Source organism: Filicampus tigris, chromosome 1 (assembly GCF_054856515.1).
Source record: "Filicampus tigris isolate MCC_2025a chromosome 1, RoL_Ftig_1.0, whole genome shotgun sequence".
In the NCBI taxonomy this organism is placed as follows: Eukaryota; Metazoa; Chordata; class Actinopteri; order Syngnathiformes; family Syngnathidae; genus Filicampus; species Filicampus tigris.
In genome coordinates, this window is record NC_141217.1 from 705,308 (window position 1) to 724,842 (window position 19,535).

At 41.9% G+C, this 19,535-nt stretch overlaps 1 protein-coding gene across 2 annotated transcripts in view; it reads left to right on the forward strand.

Moving 5' to 3' along the window:
• LOC147152428 (myosin-7B-like) overlaps positions 1-19,535 on the forward strand; it is a 209,741-nt gene that overhangs the window by 33,065 nt on the left and 157,141 nt on the right. For both annotated transcript variants that reach the window (XM_086046086.1, XM_086046097.1), the window contains exons 3-4: positions 10,818-10,961; positions 11,051-11,207. In XM_086046086.1, coding sequence (XP_085902212.1) covers positions 10,818-10,961; positions 11,051-11,207 — 301 coding nt within the window. The remainder of the gene's footprint in view (positions 1-10,817; positions 10,962-11,050; positions 11,208-19,535) is intronic.

Genomic DNA, 19,535 nt, shown 5'->3' on the forward strand with positions numbered 1-19,535 from the left:
GACCACTCCCTGGAAGATGACCGATGCAACCACCGAGTCATAAAAGTTCCTGAGGAGTGTCCCCTGAACCCCAAAAGACCTCAGTCTCCTGAGTAGGAAGAGTCTGCTCTGACTCTTCCTATAGAGGGCGTCTGTGTTGTCGCACCAGTCCAGTTTATTGTTCAGATGAACACCCAGGTACTTGTAAGTTGAGACTCTCTCAACATCTGTTCCCCGGATATTCACTGGTGCAGGTGAAGAGTGCTGGCGCCTACCGAAATCCACCACCATTTCTTTGGATTTCCCCGCATTGATCAGGAGGCGGTTCTGCTGGCACCAGTCCACAAAACCCTGAGTAAGTTCTCTGTACTCCCGATCATCTCCGCCTGTGATGAGGCCGACAATCGCAGAGTCGTCAGAGAACTTCTGCAGGTGACAGGTAGGGGTGTTGTAGTTGAAGTCCGAGGTGTAGAGGGTGAACAGGAAGGGAGCCAAGACAGTTCCCTGTGGGGCCCCCGTGCTGCAGAGGAGCACGTCAGACACACAGTCCTGTGTCCTCACATACTGTGGCCGGTTTGTGAGGTAGTCCTGGATCCATGTGGTGAGGTGGTGCGCCACCCCCGCCCGCTCCAGCTTGTCTCCCACTAGGGTGGGCTGGATGGTGTTGAAAGCACTGGAGAAATCAAAGAACATGATCCTCACAGTGCTCCCCGCCTTCTCCAGGTGGGAGAGTGAAGTGTGGAGGAGGTAGATGATGGCATCATCCACACTGATGCCAGGCTGGTATGCGTACTGGAGTGGGTCCATTGAGGAGCTACTTCAAACAGAGACTGGGGGCTTAGCGGTATGCCTTGAAATACATATCATGGTATTATTTGAATCTTTTGGTCCTAACAGTAATGGTGAGTGCAAAAATCACAACGAGAATATTTGTAATTGGGTTATTTATGCCATTGGCGCGTTCTGGCTGGTGTGAGAACGTGTGCTAAATTACTTGTGTAGCCTTTGCCTTATTTTTTGTCTAGATACGTGTTGATTGTAATTTCTGTTCATAACTGCTGGATCTCCACCCTTACGCGGTTCTAGTCAGGCTTACGTAAAACGTCTACTGTACACTTATTTTGCTATTCTCGACTCTGCATTTCACTTTAGCGATTAGCACACTTAGCGACCCCTCGTTCGCCTCTGCGGTGAAAACAGTACTTGTTAGTGGGGTCGTTTATTTGTCTCAATGGAGGAGATGATGCGCAGCATGCAGCTCGTTACTGCTTTGCATGGACTTATAGTATAAATAAAGACCGTGCAGCTTCAGGGCAAGCTAGCTTAGCGCTTAGCATTCAAGCAGCCACGAATGAAATGGCTTAGGGAAACCTTTTGGCGACGCGTTTCAATTGTAGCTCGTGCGAGCAGGCGCGGTTGCGTGCAGGGCGGTACGAGTGATGCTTTTGGACGGAGGAATGTCGTCGCGTATTAAACAAATCAACTTTTTTGCCATTTCGTCTCGCCAAGCATGAGCTGTGGGTGATCGGATGTTTTGATCGGCAATAAAAGGCTTTGATCGAATGTTCCGATCACGTCATTTTTCACAAAAATCGGCCGATCATGATCGGTGCCCAATCGATCGGAGCATCCCTAGTCAGCATGGTGTGGGTTTGCCCATTTATGAATGTATTGTAATTGGATTGATAATGAGTAGTGGATATAATTTGGTGCACCAAGTCCCCCTTGTGGTTTGGGTTTTGGTAATGTTGATAATTTTATTCCGGGGTTTTTGATTTGCCATTAGAATTTGGATATTATTTATAATGGCTGGATGGATCGAGGGATCGAAACCAGGATGAAGAGGGATGTGTTGGAATCATACTGAGAAGGTAGTTCATTTTTGGGAGGATAGCAATTTTGACTGTTGCTACTTGACCAATGAGGGATAACGGAAGATTCATCCAGCGTAGAAGGTTGTCAGTGATTGATTTCAGAAGTGCTGTGTAGCTTAGATTGAAGAGCTCTGACAGCCTTGAGGAGGTGTAGATGCCAAGGTAAGTAATATGACATGTACAAAGGGATATAAAGTGATACCTCTACTTACAAAATTAATTGGTTCTGAAATTTCTTAAGTCGAACATTTTGTAAGTAGGGACACGTTTTCTATGTAAATGAACTAATCCGTTCCAAGCCCCCAATATTCAGACATAAATGTTTTATTAAGCATAAAAATTCATCAAAACATGTAACAAATACATATTACAATTCGATTATTGTCGTGTGGATCGGGATTCGGACCCATTCGCAGATATGACACAGAAGTTGAAGAGTAAAAAGTCTTTATCAAGAAAAATACAAAGTGACAACAAAGATCAGGATGGGAAGAGAGTGCATCCTCGCTCCAAGAAAGTTTGACGCACTCACAATGTGTCAGTGTGCAACTCAAATATTTAAACATCATAAAGACAAAGCATAAAAGGACCATCGCAACTGCAGAACAACTGATACATCACGTAAACAACCAGTTATAACAGTACCCCCCCCTCAAGGGGCACCACCTGGTGCCCAGAATCTAAAACTACAACAGAAACAAGGTCACAAAGAAAATAAAAGGAAACAAACAAACATAAAAAAGAAAAACAATTAGAAAACATGAAACTAAAGTCTAAATCAAAGCCAAAATCAAGAACAGATCGAAGAAGGCCAGACAAGAGGTTCCCCGGCGGAACCAGTCCGGTGGGTGTCCAGAAGTCCAGACGAGAGGGTCTTGGCACAAGCAGTCCGGTGGGCGACCCGGAGGCCAGACAAGAGGGTCGTGGCGGGGACAATCTAGTGGCCCTCCCGAAGGCCAGACACGAGGTTCTTGGCAGGGCCAGTCCAGTGGGCGTCCAGGAGGCTAGATGAGAGGGTATTGGCAGGAACAATCTGGTGGTGACCCGGAGGCCAGGCAAGAGGGTCATGGCAGAGACAATCTAGTGACCCTCCTGAAGGCCAGACAAGAGGTTCTTGGTGGGGCCAGTCCGGTGGGCGTCCAGAAGGCCAGACAAGAGTATCCTGAAATTTATTTCGTAGCAAGAGGCAATATTTTTCTTGTTGAGACATTTTGTAACTTGAAAATTTTGTATGAAGAGACGTTCATAACTAGAGGTACCACTGTGTGTGGTGAGTAGCATCCCAGTTTATGCTTTGTACTGGTAATATTGTAGACTTACGATAATTAATGGTGTTGTTGAATATCTTTGAGAAGATTTTGGTTGGTTTGATAGTATCTGTTAATTAAAGTAGACTACCGTAATCTTTAGACCAGCTAAAAGCAGTTCTACATTGTGGCTTAGGTGGTGTAATGTGATTTTGTTGGATTTAATGAAGGTGCAGGCCGACAGATTTTTTGCTTGGCGCATGTTTGTGGTGGATGTTATCGAAATTCATTCGGAAATATGACAACAGCGTTCATAGAATCCTCTGTATAATTGTGTGTAATTGAACACATTATTGTAATTATTATGTAATTATCACCTTTAATACATTTTCGAAAGCATCCGCCTGGATGCAGCAAGGCTATAGGTTTGGTGATGGATGGTGGTGGTTGGTCACCCACGGACGCATGGGAAAGCGCTACTCAAGTGCCCACTTCACAGCAGCCAACTTTATCTTGCAGTTGCTTATCAACGTACTTTGCGCAAATCGATCTCCTGCATGGATTCCAATGAGTCCCTTCCGACATGTAGACACTAGTCTTGTGTTGCTCACAAATGTTTCTTTCAATAGAACAAATCTTTTGAGTGACCATGTGTTATGTGCAATTAAATGTGTTATGGGTGATTAAAAAGGCTAGGACCCAGGAGGCAGAGATCAAGAATCCAAAAGGCAAAAATTTATTTGGGCACAAAGTAACAACACAAAATCACTGGGCGCAAAAATAGAGAAAACTATTGCATGCTCAGGCAGACAAAGTAGCAACTAAAAATCACCTTGCTCAGGGAAATACATGTAACAACAAAAGGAGTAACTAGATCACCCGGAGTTGTCCATTCTCAGGGCTAGAACGCGTGGCAGGAGGGACTTGACAGCAAGTGGCAGGACACAGCGTGGAAGTCAAGATGATTATCTGGCACAGGAGTAAGGGGAGAAGCTGGTTAAATAGTCTGGTATCAAATCAGCCTGATGTGGTTCAGGTGAGTGGGTGAGTCTCCGCTCCAGAGTTCAAGCCCCACCTCCAGAGTTCAAGCCCCTCACCTGCCACACTCCAGCGCTGCAGAGAGGGAGGATTGCAGAGAAGAAAGGCAGAAGCAGGAACTGTGGTGTAACATAGTAAGGGTGAAAACGTACCATGACACCATGACTGAAGGGATCACTTCCTGAAGTGATTTGTTCTTTTTTCATTTCATTTGAACATTGCCGCGTGCGTTGGCTGGGAGCAGAAATTCAACTGCAGAGTTAGTCTCTCACTTTTGAATCTATGCAAACGACCAATCAGCAACCAGCGTCAGGCAGAGGGGGGACTTCACTGAATATGTTGCTATTCTCATTTTTGTCTGCTAATGAGAAAAACATATTACCAGTTCAGTCAGTGAACGTATACTGTCTTGCATGAGTGATTCGGGATTTGACAAGGAAGGAACAACAATGTTAAACTCAGTAAACCATCACTCATTTTGTCCTTGTGAGGATACGCTTTCTTTGGCATCCGTTAATCCTAGCTAATGGTGAATGCAAACCACATCAAAAGAAGCACACAGATTTAGATAAATATTTATACTGCATTGAAAATAACACTAGTCTACACATTTTTCTAAAATTTTTAATGAGACATGTAAGTAAATTGCTCTAGATGAATTTTTGCGATGATTCCAAATCTTCCCTTGTTTTTTTCCCCTTTAGCACAAAATTAAAACAATAATAACAATATAAAATATGATATAATATATTTAGTAATATTTATTACGGCTTAGGTTAGGCAATAAGTGGATTTTTTTTCCTGAAATGTCATAACTATAAATTACAACGCATGGTAAATCCATGGTGAACAGGATGCTGTGTGGCTGTGTGTGACGTAGTATGCCCAATGCTGACTGGCTGCCACGAGGCGGAATGGCAAAAAAGTTGACTTGTTTATACGCGCCTAGTGGAGCGAAAATCCATAATGTGCAAGCTTTTATAGATCAAACTTAAAAACAAAAAAATAACACAGGAAGCCATCTCTGGTTAAAATTTTCTCTTGACCAGCGTTATTAATTTATTCTGTATAGTGTTTTGTGTTGATTTATTGATTTCACTTGTTTTACTATGGCTATTTTGTTGTTGTACGTAAAGTGCTTTGTTACAGCTGTAGTTGTTGTGAAATGCGCTGTATAGATAAAATTGTGTTATTTTGTATTTATTGTATTGTATTGCATTACACAATGCATTAGACCAGGGGTGCCCACACTTTTTCAGAGAGCTGAGAGCTACTTATGACATGACCAAGTCAAAATGATCAACCACCTACTAAAAATGCAAAACACATCATTTAAAAATATATTGAGAATTATTTTTATATGTACTGTATATACTGGTGTTCCTTGCATGACTGCATCAACCTATATAGCACAATACAACAACAACAAAAACGTTTTGTAATTACATTACTCTGATGACTTGCACTGAATGGAACTAGCCAGGGACGCATAGTCCGGACAGTAGCGACTGATAGCCAGCCTCAAGCAGATTTGCAGCAACAACAATCGCTCATTCGATCCATTCGTATGAAACGTCAACTTTTTTGCACACTATGCTAATGCTATCAATAGTGCTGTCTTGGTAAAGTTCAAGAACTGTTTAAAAAAAAAAAAAAGTGAACAGGATGCTGTGTGGCTGTGTGTGACGTAGTATGCCCAATGCTGACTGGCTGCCACGAGGCGGAATGGCAAAAAAGTTGACTTGTTTATACGCGCCTAGTGGAGCGAATCGGTGGAGATTCCGGTGCTTCATTCCACGTCCCACCACTTCAAATGGATCATTCGTGCCACCTCGCACACAACGGCGCCCGCCCGCGTGAACTACATTGACTCCAATTGAAATGCACCACCAGAAACGCTCCCAACGCAGTTGGTTTGAACGGAGCAATACAGTAGTGAGGACGGATGATAGACTCTACCCACGATGCCTTTGCGATCAACCGGTCGATGTAATGGGCACCCCTGCATTAGACAATACAATGCAATACTCTACAACTTTATTCATACCACACATTTCACAAAGGCATGGCTCAGTGTTAGAGGTGGTCATCTCCCAATCCCAGAAGGTGTGGGTTTGATTCCCGGCCAATGTGACCACGTCAAAGTATCCTTGAGCAGGTATCCTCAACACCCAGTTGCTCCTGATGCTGCATCTGTAGGTAAATGAGGTAGAGCGCTTTGAGTACTGAAGGTAGAAAAGCGCTATACCAATGACAGCCCATTACCATTAACATAACAGCATCAGCTGTAACAAAGCATTTTACATCTAACATAAAATAGCTATGATACACCAACAAAGACAACTGAAAAGGCTCTGTGGCCCCGCTTGGTCCTCGGCACCTACAGTGGCGTCTGGTCCACAGACCTGAGGCACCGGGCAGCTGCATAAGGATGGAGGAGCTCAAAAAGGTACGCTGGGGCGAGGCTATTTAACTAATCGAAGTATCTTAAAATGAACTGTAAAATGCACTGAAGAGAGGCCAAAATTGCGGTTATGTGTTCCCTCTTCTGAGCTCCAGTTAAGAGGCGAGCAGCAGCAGTTTGGTCCAACTGGGGACGCTTGAGAGAGGACTGTCTGACTCCGAAATGAAATGCGTCTAGCCGAGATGTAACAAAGGCATGGATTACTGTTTCTAAGTGATGTTGAGAAAGAAAGGGCGTTACTTTAGCCAGCTGCCTCAGATGAAAGAAGCTGGATCAAACAGCAGCACTAATTTGCTGGTCCAATTTAAAATCACTTTTTTTTCCCCAATTTAAATTCACTGTCCAATCACTGTCCTTTAGATAAGATGCCAGGGGGGCCCAGGTCAATAGAGTGGAATGTTGAAGGGCCACTAGGAGCGAACACCACAACTTGGGTTTTCTTTTGTTTGCAATTTAAGAAATTCAGTGACATCCAGGCTTTGATTTCCTCTAGACACGACAAAATCTGTCTTCAGGAGAAAGTGTCTTTTTTCCTCAGCCGGACATAGATCTGACTGCCATCCGCATAGCAGTGGAAGGAAATAATGTTTTCGTCGGATGAAACCTAGGGGCATCAAATACAATGAAAACAACAAGGAACCCAAAATAGAACCATGTGGAACACCATACGACAGAGGGGCAGAGCGGGACTCAGAGCAACCTAGGCTAACACAAAATGTCCTGCCAGCAAATTAGGATCCAAACCACACTAGAGTGCTACCAATAATGCCCACCAGGTTCTTTAAGCAAACTAGAAGAAGACTGTGGTCCATCAAATCAAACGCTGCCGTTAATTCCAACAAAACAAGATACATATAGTCTCCAGTGTCATTTGCCGAGAGCATATGAAACGCTTGTAACAGGGCTGACTCTGTGCTATACATCATCTTGAAACCTGACTGGAAAATCTCCATGACATTATGGTCATCCAAGAAAGATTTAAACTGTGAGTGCACCACTTTCTCCAGAATTTCAGAAACAAAAGGCCACCTGGAAATTGGTCTAAAATATTACAGCTTACCAGGCTGCTGTTGATAATGGCCAAAACCAATCCACCAATACTTGGGAGAACCTTCTTAAAGAAGTGAGGAGGAACGGATTCATGAGGGGAGACGGACGGCTTCATTTGGCAAACCACATCCTCCAAAAATGTCAAGGAAACAAGGAACAATAAATGTGACGTCAAAGGGGTCATTGACACAAGAGCCCAAGCTGTATCAAATTTCAGTAAAAAAATGAAAAAAAATATTGCACATTCCAGGGGATGAGTCTGTGCAAATCGGCCGACTATTATAATCGGCTGGTATTAAGTGCAGAATCAATTGTTTTTTATAGATTACGCGGATTATGACAAGTGGCCTGAATAAGAGTTGAAGAGTGTTCCCCTTTTTGACTTTCACCTTGCTTTGGTACCAACGCCAGCAGTCTTTTAGGATTTGATAAGAGAACTGAAGCCTGTCTCTTTTCCACCTGCGTTCAACTTTGCGGCATTCTTGTTTATCTGCACGACTTCTCTCATTAAACCATGGCTCCGGTCTTACTTTTGGCCGCATAATATTTGATGGAGCCACATAATCCAATATACTGTATTACGGCATGCTGAGTGAAAAGCCGAGTTCCTCCATGTTTGAAGTGGGAACACAAAGCTGATCAAAGGCATCAGAGAACCGACTAAGCAGTGAGGGGGTTAAAAATCCAACGGCTGTACACAACTAGTAGTAGGTTTTACAGCAGTAAAGGAAAACATTACATCAAAGAACACAGTCATATGATCAGAAATCACATTGTCCAACACTTTCAAATTTGAGACTGAAAGACCAAAAGCAAGGATCAGATCTACAGTAAAGTACGTCCTTGTTTGTGAGTGTGGCCAGACATGCACTGCACTAAATTGAAAAAGTTGATGAGTCTTGAAGTCATTTGCCAATGTTTTTTCAGGACAGCACACATGTATCTTTTCTTTTGATTGAAGATAATTCTATGTTTTGCTTTGAATGTTTTAAAGCACTTTGAGTTGCATTTTTATGTATGAAAAGTGCTATATAAATAAAATGTGATTGATTGATTGATTGATGAATATTAAAATTCCCCATAAAGAATATGTGATCATATGCATGGTTTTGGCAGGAAGATTTGAAAAGTTGTATTTTGGGGGACAGTAAATGACAGCACAGAGAACAAGAACAGCGCTGCCACCTTCAAAGAAAGTGCCTTCAAAGCTTATGATTGATGTGTCGAATATACATTGTTTACATTTAAATTTGATTTTAAAAAATTAGTCGCCATTCCGTCACCACAACCTGAAGTTCTCAGAACGTCCAAGTAAGAGCATGCAGGCAGTAATAATTTGAGCATCGCACTGCACTCACCGGCGCCAGTCCAAGTCTCCGTCAGGCGGAGGAAACCAAGGTCACTGGAAAGAAAGAGCTCCCTCAGATAAACCATTTGTTCGTCAACGACTGGGCGTTCCACAACGCTATCCTTGTTGGACCAGCAGGCGCGCGTAGCTCCTCCAATCGACAAGCTCTGGGAAGCTCCCTCAGAAGTTGGAGATCCACGCTGCATCGGAGGACGTCCGGGCAGTAGCACAGCCGATGCTCATCGGGACAGCCGATGATCGGTAACAAGCAAGAGTCAACAGGGTCTCTAACGCGCCACAACAGAGTACACCCATGCATTTGGGAACGAGCAGGAGACAGAGGGTGTTTTAGCTCCCTTTTTGGTTCCGCATTTACCACAGCGCCACTTCTGCCGTGATGGGAATGCATGGACACGGAAAAGATCTAATAGGATTGACACCAGGCAACATCTCCCAACCATGCTCAAGCAAACACGAACCTCCAACGCCGCACTACAAATCCAACAAAGACTGGTGAAAAACCTTAAGTATCAAAAGGGTCACCGAACACACCGGCGTACTGCTTGCCATCTTGATTATTATTTTTTGTAAGTGTATATCCATTATCTACACCGCTTATCCTCACAAGGGCCGCGGGGAGTGCGGGAGCCTATCCCAGCTGTCTTCGGGCAGTAGGCGGGGGACAGCCTGAATTGGTTGCCAGCCAATCGCAGGGCACACGGAGACAAACATCCGAACTCACAGTCACACCTAGGGGCAATTTAGAGTGTCCAATCAACTTACCATGCATGTTTTTTTAATGTGGGGGGAAACCGGAGTACCCGGAGAAAACCCACGCAGGCACGGGGAGAACATGCAAACTCAGGGAAGCCGGAGCCGGGATCGAACCCATGACCTCAGAACTGTGAGGCGGACGTGCTAACCAGTCGGACACCGTGTCGCCTAAATTGTATAATCTTTGGAAATTTGGCACACATACCTCATAGCATAGGTCCACTGATAGTGTAGTGGTACACACGCCTGAGTTGTGTGCGGGCAGCGTGGGATCGATTCCCGCTCAGTGACAGTGTCTATGTGTGCCCTGCGACTGGCTGGCGACCAGTTCGGCGTGTAGTCTGCCTTCGCCCATTGACGGCTGGGATAGGCTCCAGCAACTCCCCGCGACCCTGTATAGGATAAGCGGTTTGGAAGATGACATGACATGACATGACCTCATAGCATGAGGACAGCTGCACAGCTAATCCACAAAAGATGTTCTTTCGCACAGCACCTCATTCTATATCTGCTCAAATTTCAATGTGTAAGTCAGTGACCTTGAAAAAATTATTAGAGATTACAAAAGTAATAATAGAAAGGGAAAAACATGAATTGATGTTTGATTGATCAAACACGACATTGGAGGTGGCACGGTGGACTACTGCCCGAAGACAGCTAGGATAGGCTCCAGCACGCCCCGCGACCCTTGTGAAGATAAGCGGTATCGATAATGGATGGATGGAAATACGACATTGTTAGATGTAAAAAAATGTTACTTTCCTAACTGGCAGGTTTTATGCAGATGGCACAGCGAGTTGAAGTTGACTAGTGGTGGCCAGACGGAAAATAAAATCCTTTGCAGTGAACAAACATGGAGACCTGAAGATTTTTTTTTTTTTAAACTCTTTTTGTCCTCTTCCCTTAATGCAACACTGTGTGAAAGTGCTGTAATTTATTTTTTGGGCATCCATGGGGCATTGCAATTTAGTTATTTCTCTAATATCAGCATCATTTAGAGCTTTTCATCACACTCATTCTACGTCTACTTTGTTGTTTCACAGTTTGTCATCGTCAAGGAGGATGAACTCCAACCTACCAACCCCCCCAGGTTTGACATGATGGAGGATATCGCCATGTTGACACATCTCAACGAGGCCTCTGTGCTCTTCAACCTCAGGCGCAGATACAGCATGTGGATGATCTATGTATGATTACTACAATAATAAAAATAATATGAAGAAATAATCGTATTGTAATAATCATAGTGTTGGTGCATCTGTGTTGTCTATGTCAGACCTACTCTGGCTTGTTCTGTGTGACTATCAATCCTTACAAGTGGCTGCCGGTCTACTCAGACCAAGTGGTGGTGACTTACAAGGGAAGACGCCGCACCGAAGTGCCGCCACACATCTATGCCATCGCTGACAACGCCTACTGCGACATGCTGCAGAGTGAGTCATTATCATTTTCACAGCATCCATTTTCAAGCCTTTTATGCATCTTTATGCTCACTACAGTGGACAGCCAGTCAAAAGCTGCTTTTTCCATTATGCATGAGTCAAAGATATGCCTCAGTCACTACTCGGGCTGAATGACTATGGAAAATCGAATTGAGATTTTTTTTCCCCCATTTGATTTGCAATTTTTTTTTTCAATGTCCTTTTTCATGTATTTTTTAAGAATTAATCTTTATTACAACAAACAATATCAGGTCTATTATGCAGTCTACAATATTAAGGTCAGGGAAAATTAAGCATTAATTAATATGAAAAATAGTTTATTTATTGCAATTACAGGTATAAACTTATTAAATACTTTGACGTGCAGTTTGGTAAGCGTTCACAACAACGACATACTTCTGCCACACAGGTGTAGTGTAAACATAAGTAAACAGTATACTATAGTATAATTCAGTCAGGGACTGAAGTGCTGGTTACAACAAAAATGCAAACAAATCAGCAATAATGAGCACTTTACCCTCTTTTGCCGGTCCACCCTCCGTCCGCAACCTTAGTACCCTTCCATCCGCACCGTTCTGTCCATATTCATAAAAATAATTGTCCAGCTCCGACCCCATCTGTCCTCGACCTTTTAAAGTGCTTCCTTCCTTACAATCTGTTGCCCCCGACGCCCCAAAAACACAAACAAACAAAAAAAACATTATTTAAAGCTCATTATCTGGCTAATTTCCTATGCACATCCAAATAACGGCTGGGAGTATCATGAGTGGATTGAATTATTTACAACTGTTGAATCAAAATATTATTAACCTGTTGTCGGTCCCCGGCCCACCCGTGGGGCCGATGGCGTAGTGGCCGCGGGACATTCACTACATACTGAACAACTTCAAAGCATTACTGGGCATGTTATATATGGTTAGAAAACTGAGTTTCCCCAAATTCGAATGATACCAAACATTATAAGATACAATCATATCTGCAGGCTCGGCGAGCATTTTAGTCAAAACAATCGCTAACACACAAAAAATATGGAACTCACCATTTCATCCTCAAATGTCTGACACAATTTCATAATCCATCATGAATGATCATATTACGTCGAAAAGGGTACGGTAAAAGTATTCCAGTAATATAGTTAGTCCACAACAAGCCTTACGAAAAATAAAGCCAGTTATTAGCTGCTGCAACCGTTACAGGTTGCTATCAGATAAATATACATAATACATATGTACCTATTTTCCATCGTAGATTGAGCGACCTTCGACAGGTTTAGCAACACGGGCTTTCAAACGTAAGATGGACCTTAGTTTGATTGATTGCTTACATGATCCAATAAACTGTTTCCCATGCCAGAGTTCAACAACAGCCAATGAACATATTCCATGCGTAAATAGTACCACCCCTGCATATGGATGATGATGTTATGTTTGCAGTCACAACTGAACTTGCCAAGGTGGTGATTGACGCATTCAACGGCCAATGAAATTCTTAAAAAAAAACATGGAAACTGTTTTGAACAAAAACAAACACTATGCGTAACACACACTTTCAAAGCCGCTGGCAGCCAGAGCGCACGTCATATCACGTCACCTTCTTTGATTTTCTTTGCGTTTTTTTTTAATCTGGATGTAGGATATGATAGCGCCAAGTCTTACTTTTCATTAGAACTCATGATTGTTGAAGCATTCCACAATAGCAGCCTTTTCCCCTACGTATGTGAACATAATTGCAATGGGATCACCCAAATGGCACACGTTTGCTTCGCCTGGACATCCCCTTAGTAAAACTTGTGTAAAATGCTCATTTTGTCGTATTTTGTCAAATTTGAAATGGAATTGAAGGAGCCTTTGAGCTGTAATCCTGTTGTGTTATTTTAGTCCACCGCCTAATACAACATTTGTATTTAAACTTCCATAATTCAGTGCCAGTAGCACTTAAAAAAGATTCTGACAGTTGAGGAGAAAAATTCAAAAAGTTATCTTCAAAAAGAGACCAAAACTATGCTGATAATTCAAATGGTTCAAGTACAGCTTCAGTTTTACTTTGGGTGCACCTTTTTAGGCATTCAGGTAAAAATACCAGATGCACTGCAAAGGGTAACCCATTAAGGTGTTAAGGACTGCATATCTGAGTTTCTACGACTAAAGCCGGGAGTGCTGTTGCATGTTACAACCTTTAAAGCCGGGAGAGCGTATACGTCATTTTATTTTTTTAATCCAATTCTCTGTCTACTAGCCAATAAAATGTTTGAGAATATACATGTGACTGTGTCGTGACTCCTCGGAGGATGTCAGTAATATCCACCAGTAATGGCAGACGACGTTGATGTGAAAAATACGACACACTTGCAGACTTCGAACCATTGGAACCACTCGAATGTGATATATGGTAAAGGTATATATGTTTGCAGACAATGACCACATCGACGTCTTTGTAACAGAATAGAGGATGGTATTTGCCACTTGATTTTTTTAAATTAAAAATAGTGTTTCTCTTGCACTGATAAAATAAATTACGTTATTTTTACATCTTCGATTGAAACAGGAATGATTCATAAACTTGGGCCAGTTTGAAAGCCATACATCTTAAGCTTTCGATTTCTTTTGGAATTATGTTTATATCTGCTACAGGGGCTGAGATATTAATTATTTACTTCATGTTGAATTTCCGGGAAAACTTCAGGTTTTCGAGGGTGATTCCAAAGACGACCTTAAGTTTTAGAGTGATGTTTAGAAAGGTGCTTTGGTCACTAGAACGGAGCCCTCTAATGTTTCATGTGTCTGAGCATTCACACAAAATCCTTGAGTATTCCTTGGACCATTGTGAGCAACGTCAGACAATGCACACACCAGCCAAACCAGTATCACATATGTCCGAAACCTGAGGTCAGAACATGTTACATGATGTAGATATATGTTAAGAAAAATGAAACCCCCCTATCTATTAAAACAGAACATCTCATTGAATAGAGATTTGCGAAATATAGAAAATCAGTCCTATAGTTTACTTTTATTTTAGCACATAGGTCATTTTAAGCACGATTAAGTCTGAATAAAATCTGTATAAATACGGTCACACATTGTCCACTCATAAATAATGGAAAACGTAATTTAATTAAAAAAAAAAAATCTAGTCACCTGATCTTTGAAACGCGTGAAAGAACATTTTGTAAACTATGCCCATGTTTGAACTTCCTGAATGGAGAGGTCCGCATGTCACCTGCAGCGTCTCGTCAGTGGTGAGTGGGTGTGTGCAAATGTATGCTTTAAACAATAATAGAACAGCTAAGTGTGCACCTTCGGTCACACTACTGAAACGGTAAGGTAAGTGGGAATAGCGTGGTGTCCTGTTTGTATATCAACCTGGGGTGGAAATGAAGGAATGAGTGTAGAAATTTAATGTGTGTTCGGTGCGCACGCCAGAGTCGTCATGTGCGCTGAGAGCGTGAAAAAAGTCCGCAATTGACCCTACGCAGAGTTTAGAGGAAACATTGCGGCCGGGTAATGTCACGAGAATATTTAATATTGCTTTATAACAATGCCGTAGCGTTTTATTGCCTAACTTTTGCGTTATAATGCAATAACTTTTCAGTTTTTATTGCCTTATTTCACAATAAAATAATTATTGCAAAATAACGTTAATAAAGTTATTTTAAGAGGAAACAAAGATTTCCACTTCCGGGTCCTTTAAATGTACTGTACATTGGCGCTGGTAGAGATTTTTACGGTGTAAAGATGTCCCAGACAAGGACATACTTTGCATGCAAAGGGATAAGGTTAGCTAGGTTAGATGGGCATTCCGTCCCATTTTGTGGATGGACGGACGGAGGACGAAAAGTCTCTTAATTCATTCCATACCAGGCATTTTCAGACCCTCTTTTACCCTAACGTTTGAAAAAAATGTGAAAAAAATAAATAAATTCCTGGGATTGAATGGCTGGACTGTGAAAAGATATATAAATATGCCTTTTGGATTAAATGAGTTAAAAAGGACGGAAGTGGGTCATGAAAAAATCTATCCAAACTTGACGGGTCATGCCAGCTCCGTGGTACATTGAAAGCTACGACACGACCCGGAAGACGTTCATTCATTCATGCTCGTAAAATAACATTGTATTATTTTATTAATTTTTTTCATTGCGAAATTCGATAAAAACTGAAAATGTCTTGCATTAAAACGCAAAAGTTTTGCAATAAATTGCAATATTGCATTATTACACAATCTTAAATATTCCTGTGATGTCTGCTGGCTTGCCCTGGTCCGCATCATCACCATCATCTTCCTCACATCACGACGGTCTGTGTTGTAAGCTAAATGCTATCTTGGTAAACAGTTGTAAACAAGTCAATCCACTCACGCTACTCCCAGACAGTAAATTGATGTGCATAGGAAATTAGCCAGCTAATGATCTTTAAATAATGTTTATGAGTGCACAGACATTTTTTTACTTTTTACTTTTTTTTGGGGGGGGGGGGGCGGTTGCGGTGGGGTTTTGTGCGGACTGACGGAATGTAAGGATGGAACCAGGACGGCCGGGGTCGGAGGAAGATTATTTTTTATGATTAAGGACGGAGAGATGAGGACGGAAGAGTACCCAGTCGCGGATGGAGGGCGGACTGGCAAAAAAGGGTGAAGTGCCCATCTCTTAAGGTTAGTTAACAAAACAAAATTGATATCCACCTTTTTCCTACGCCCAATACATACCTTATCACGGATTATACAGACAGGCTGGGTGTGTTTCTGTTAGTCAGTGCAATGGCATCCTGACTCCTGTGGCATAATCCATGGTATTACATGTGTTGAACCACTAGAGGGCATACTATGCACGTGCAATGTTACTGCAGAGAACGCACATGAAAAGTGTTGTGCAGGCAATTAATGTAGGCAGCTCCGTGGTATTGCAGAAGAGTACAGTAGTCTTGCTTTTTAAAAGAACCCAACACAACACATTCAGTCTGTACTTGACCCGGTTAGACACAAATAGCGGGACGGATGAAAACCCAATTCCGTCCTTGCTTAGTCCGTCCTTTTTAAAAGACTTCTCATCCTCCATCCACAAAATGGGCATCTGTCCCTGGAATGGAATGCCCATCCCTGCAAATCAGTAGCTTTATCACTTCCTAACCTATACATACCACTTTGTTTCACGAAACATGATACAGTATGTAAACGTGGACTGCACTTCTTAATCACTCAATTTATCATCCATCCATTCATCTTCAGAACCACTTTATCCTCATGAGGGTCGTGGGCATGCTGCAGCCTATCCCAGCTGACTTCGGGAAGTAGGCGCGGTATCAATTTATCATATAGAGGGATAAATAAATAAAACATACATGTATTAAAATTAAAGCTTACGATCTCCAGTTAGCAACTTCACACACGCTAACGGATAGAAAAAGTAAGATTACACCTGTTTATGATGTAACATTGTATTTCAATAACGGTAAAGCACCAGCAGGCATTGCAACTTGGCGGCATCTCATCAATTACATGTATAGTAACAAGTCAAGCTAGCCTCCACAGCAATTGTTAATACTGTGCAGTACGGTAACACAGTGCGAATGAGCGGCGATGGTTACCTTCATATTAAAAGCTAAACAACTAATGCATGGACATCAGGGCTTTAGATTTGATAAAGTTATTTTAAAAAATTCTGCGGTCAGGCAAACTGTTGACATAGGGAGGATGCAAACGGTCTCAGGATGACACCCAGAAAAGTTCTGAAGTTGAGTGAGAAGTTAACTGTTAAATCTGCATCAATGACTAACATTTCAGTTTTTAAAAAAAAAATCATTAAAAATTAAAATGTTATTCTGTAACCAGACCAACTATTAGGGGCACTAGACCACGTCAGGTATCGAACCAAAGTACTTTCACACACATATGGTGATGTCATTCAAAATAAAACTCCACTGATATCTGGAAATTTTGATTTTAAAAAATAATTAAAATTTCAAACTTTGTTATCCTGTAACCGGACCAGTTCTAGGGCACACTAGAGCGCCCCAGGTATCCAGACTAGAAGCTGACATTTTTTTCGGGAATCCTGCAGGCCCCGTGAATGGGATGGGAGTCAACTTTACCTTTATTCACAGGATTGGGACGGTAGAGGATAAACCGTTCATGGGGGCGGCATTATCCAGTAACCTGGGCGACAAACAGATATTTTTTGTTTGTTTTTTTAATGACGCTGACTTCCAAAATGGGAGCGGTACGGGAGTGGGAGTCATTCTGAACGGGAGCAGGATGGGCTGGGAGTCATTTTCCCCGGGACAGAATGGTACGGGATTTTTTTCTGTGCTAGAACTCACTCCCGTGTCACCCTATAATCCAGACAAAGTACTTTCATTCATATTAGATGTTGAATTTCAAATTTAAATTTTGAAATCTGCAATTTCAATCATTAACACTGATTTGAAAAAATAATAATTACAAATTCAAATTTCGTTATTCCACAGCCAGACCATTTCAAGGGCAAACTGTCAACCCCAGGTATCCAACCAAAGTAATTTTACACAAATCTGATGTTGCATAAAAACATACTCTGAATTCTGCAATTTTGTCCTTCATCCATCCATCCATTATCGATACCGCTTATCCTCACAAGGGTCGCAGGGCGTGCTGGAGCCTATCCCAGCTGTCTTCAGGCAGTAGGCGAGGGACACCCTGAATTGGTTGCCAGCCAATCGCAGGGCACACAGAGGCAAACATGCACCCTCACAATCACACCTAGGGGCAATTTAGAGAGTCCAATCAACTGACCATGCATGTTTTTGGAATGTGGGAGGAAAGCGGGTACTCCGGCACGGGGAGTCCACACAGGGAGGTCAGAGCTGGAATCAAACCCATGACCTCTGAACTGTGAGGCGGACGTGCTAACCAGCATTTTCGACCTTTACCCCTAAATTTAAAAAATCATTACAAACTAGAGCTACAAGCAGCTATAAAGGGCCCTGGCAACGTCGGGGTACTGGCACATTGGGATGCTCGCGCATTGGAATATTTTGAAAATGTAATACAGCAGATTAAAAGCAATTTTGATCAAATATGAGCTCTATAAAAGGCCGAAAATGAGACAAAATATGACATTTAAATTCAAAATGTGGGACTTCCTGTTAGGTTTAGCGTATGGCACCAAGAGGCTTTTTGTAGGTCTCTAGTAGGCGGTAGCGAGCCATCTTGAAAAGATTGCACAGTTAAAAAATGGAATATTAATGAATTTACCAGGCCTAATATGCGTGCAAAGTTTAATGAGTTTTGATGCATGTTTACGCCGTCAAAATCAGCATTGTTTTTTGGCAAATTGGGCGTTACCATGGCAACAGCTTTTTGGGAAAAATCACCAAATTTGTATTTTAACATCAAGAAGGCCTAACCACTGTTATGTGCAATTATGAGGTTGATCTGGTTAACCAGCCAGGAGAAAAACATAAAGAATCAAACGTACTTCTTTTAGCCAATGGGTGGCGCTACGACTATTATAAAATATTATTTCGGAGATGTCTTCAGGCTTGAACTCTTGTTAAATGTAAGAAATCTTTATAAGAAATATTATGCGAGTCAAAATTAGCATTGTGTTATTGGCGAACTGCCCGTTGTCATGGCAACAGCTTTTCACGAAAAATCCCCAACTTCATACTTTAACATCAAGAAGTTATACACACCCTTCTGAGTAATTTTGAGGTCGACCTAGTTAACCTGCGAGGAGAAAAACATCAAAGAATAAAACATGTACTTCCTTTAGCCATTAGGTGGCGCTACCACTACGATGAAAAATACATTCGTATATGACTTCAGGCTTTGACTATTATCGAATGAGGGTAATTTTTCAGACGAAATTATCAAATTCCAGCAGAGACTTTTTTCGTAGGACTTGATATGTTACAAAAACCACCAAATTTTCGTAGATGTAGGTGAAACATACAACCGGGGCTGATTTTTTTAAAGTAATTCTAGCGGGTGCTAGTGAGCCATTTTTTGCAAATTGCACAATAAAATAAAATAATAATATATTGATGATTTCACAGGCCTGATGTGTGTGCAAAGTTTTGTGAGATTTTGTGCATGTTTAGATGATCAAAATCAGTGTTGTTTTATTGGCGAACTGCCCATTGCCATGGCGAGGGATTTTCACCCAAAAAATCACAAATTTCGGATTTTAAACATCAGAAAGGTCGAACCATGCAGTCTTACATGCCATTTTGAGGTAACAATCAAATATGAAAAATTTCGAAAAGATTGGATGATCTGAGTCAAGTTAAAACTGCATTTATTGGCACGTGTATAATCAGACTTTGCTGCACCGTCATGGCCACG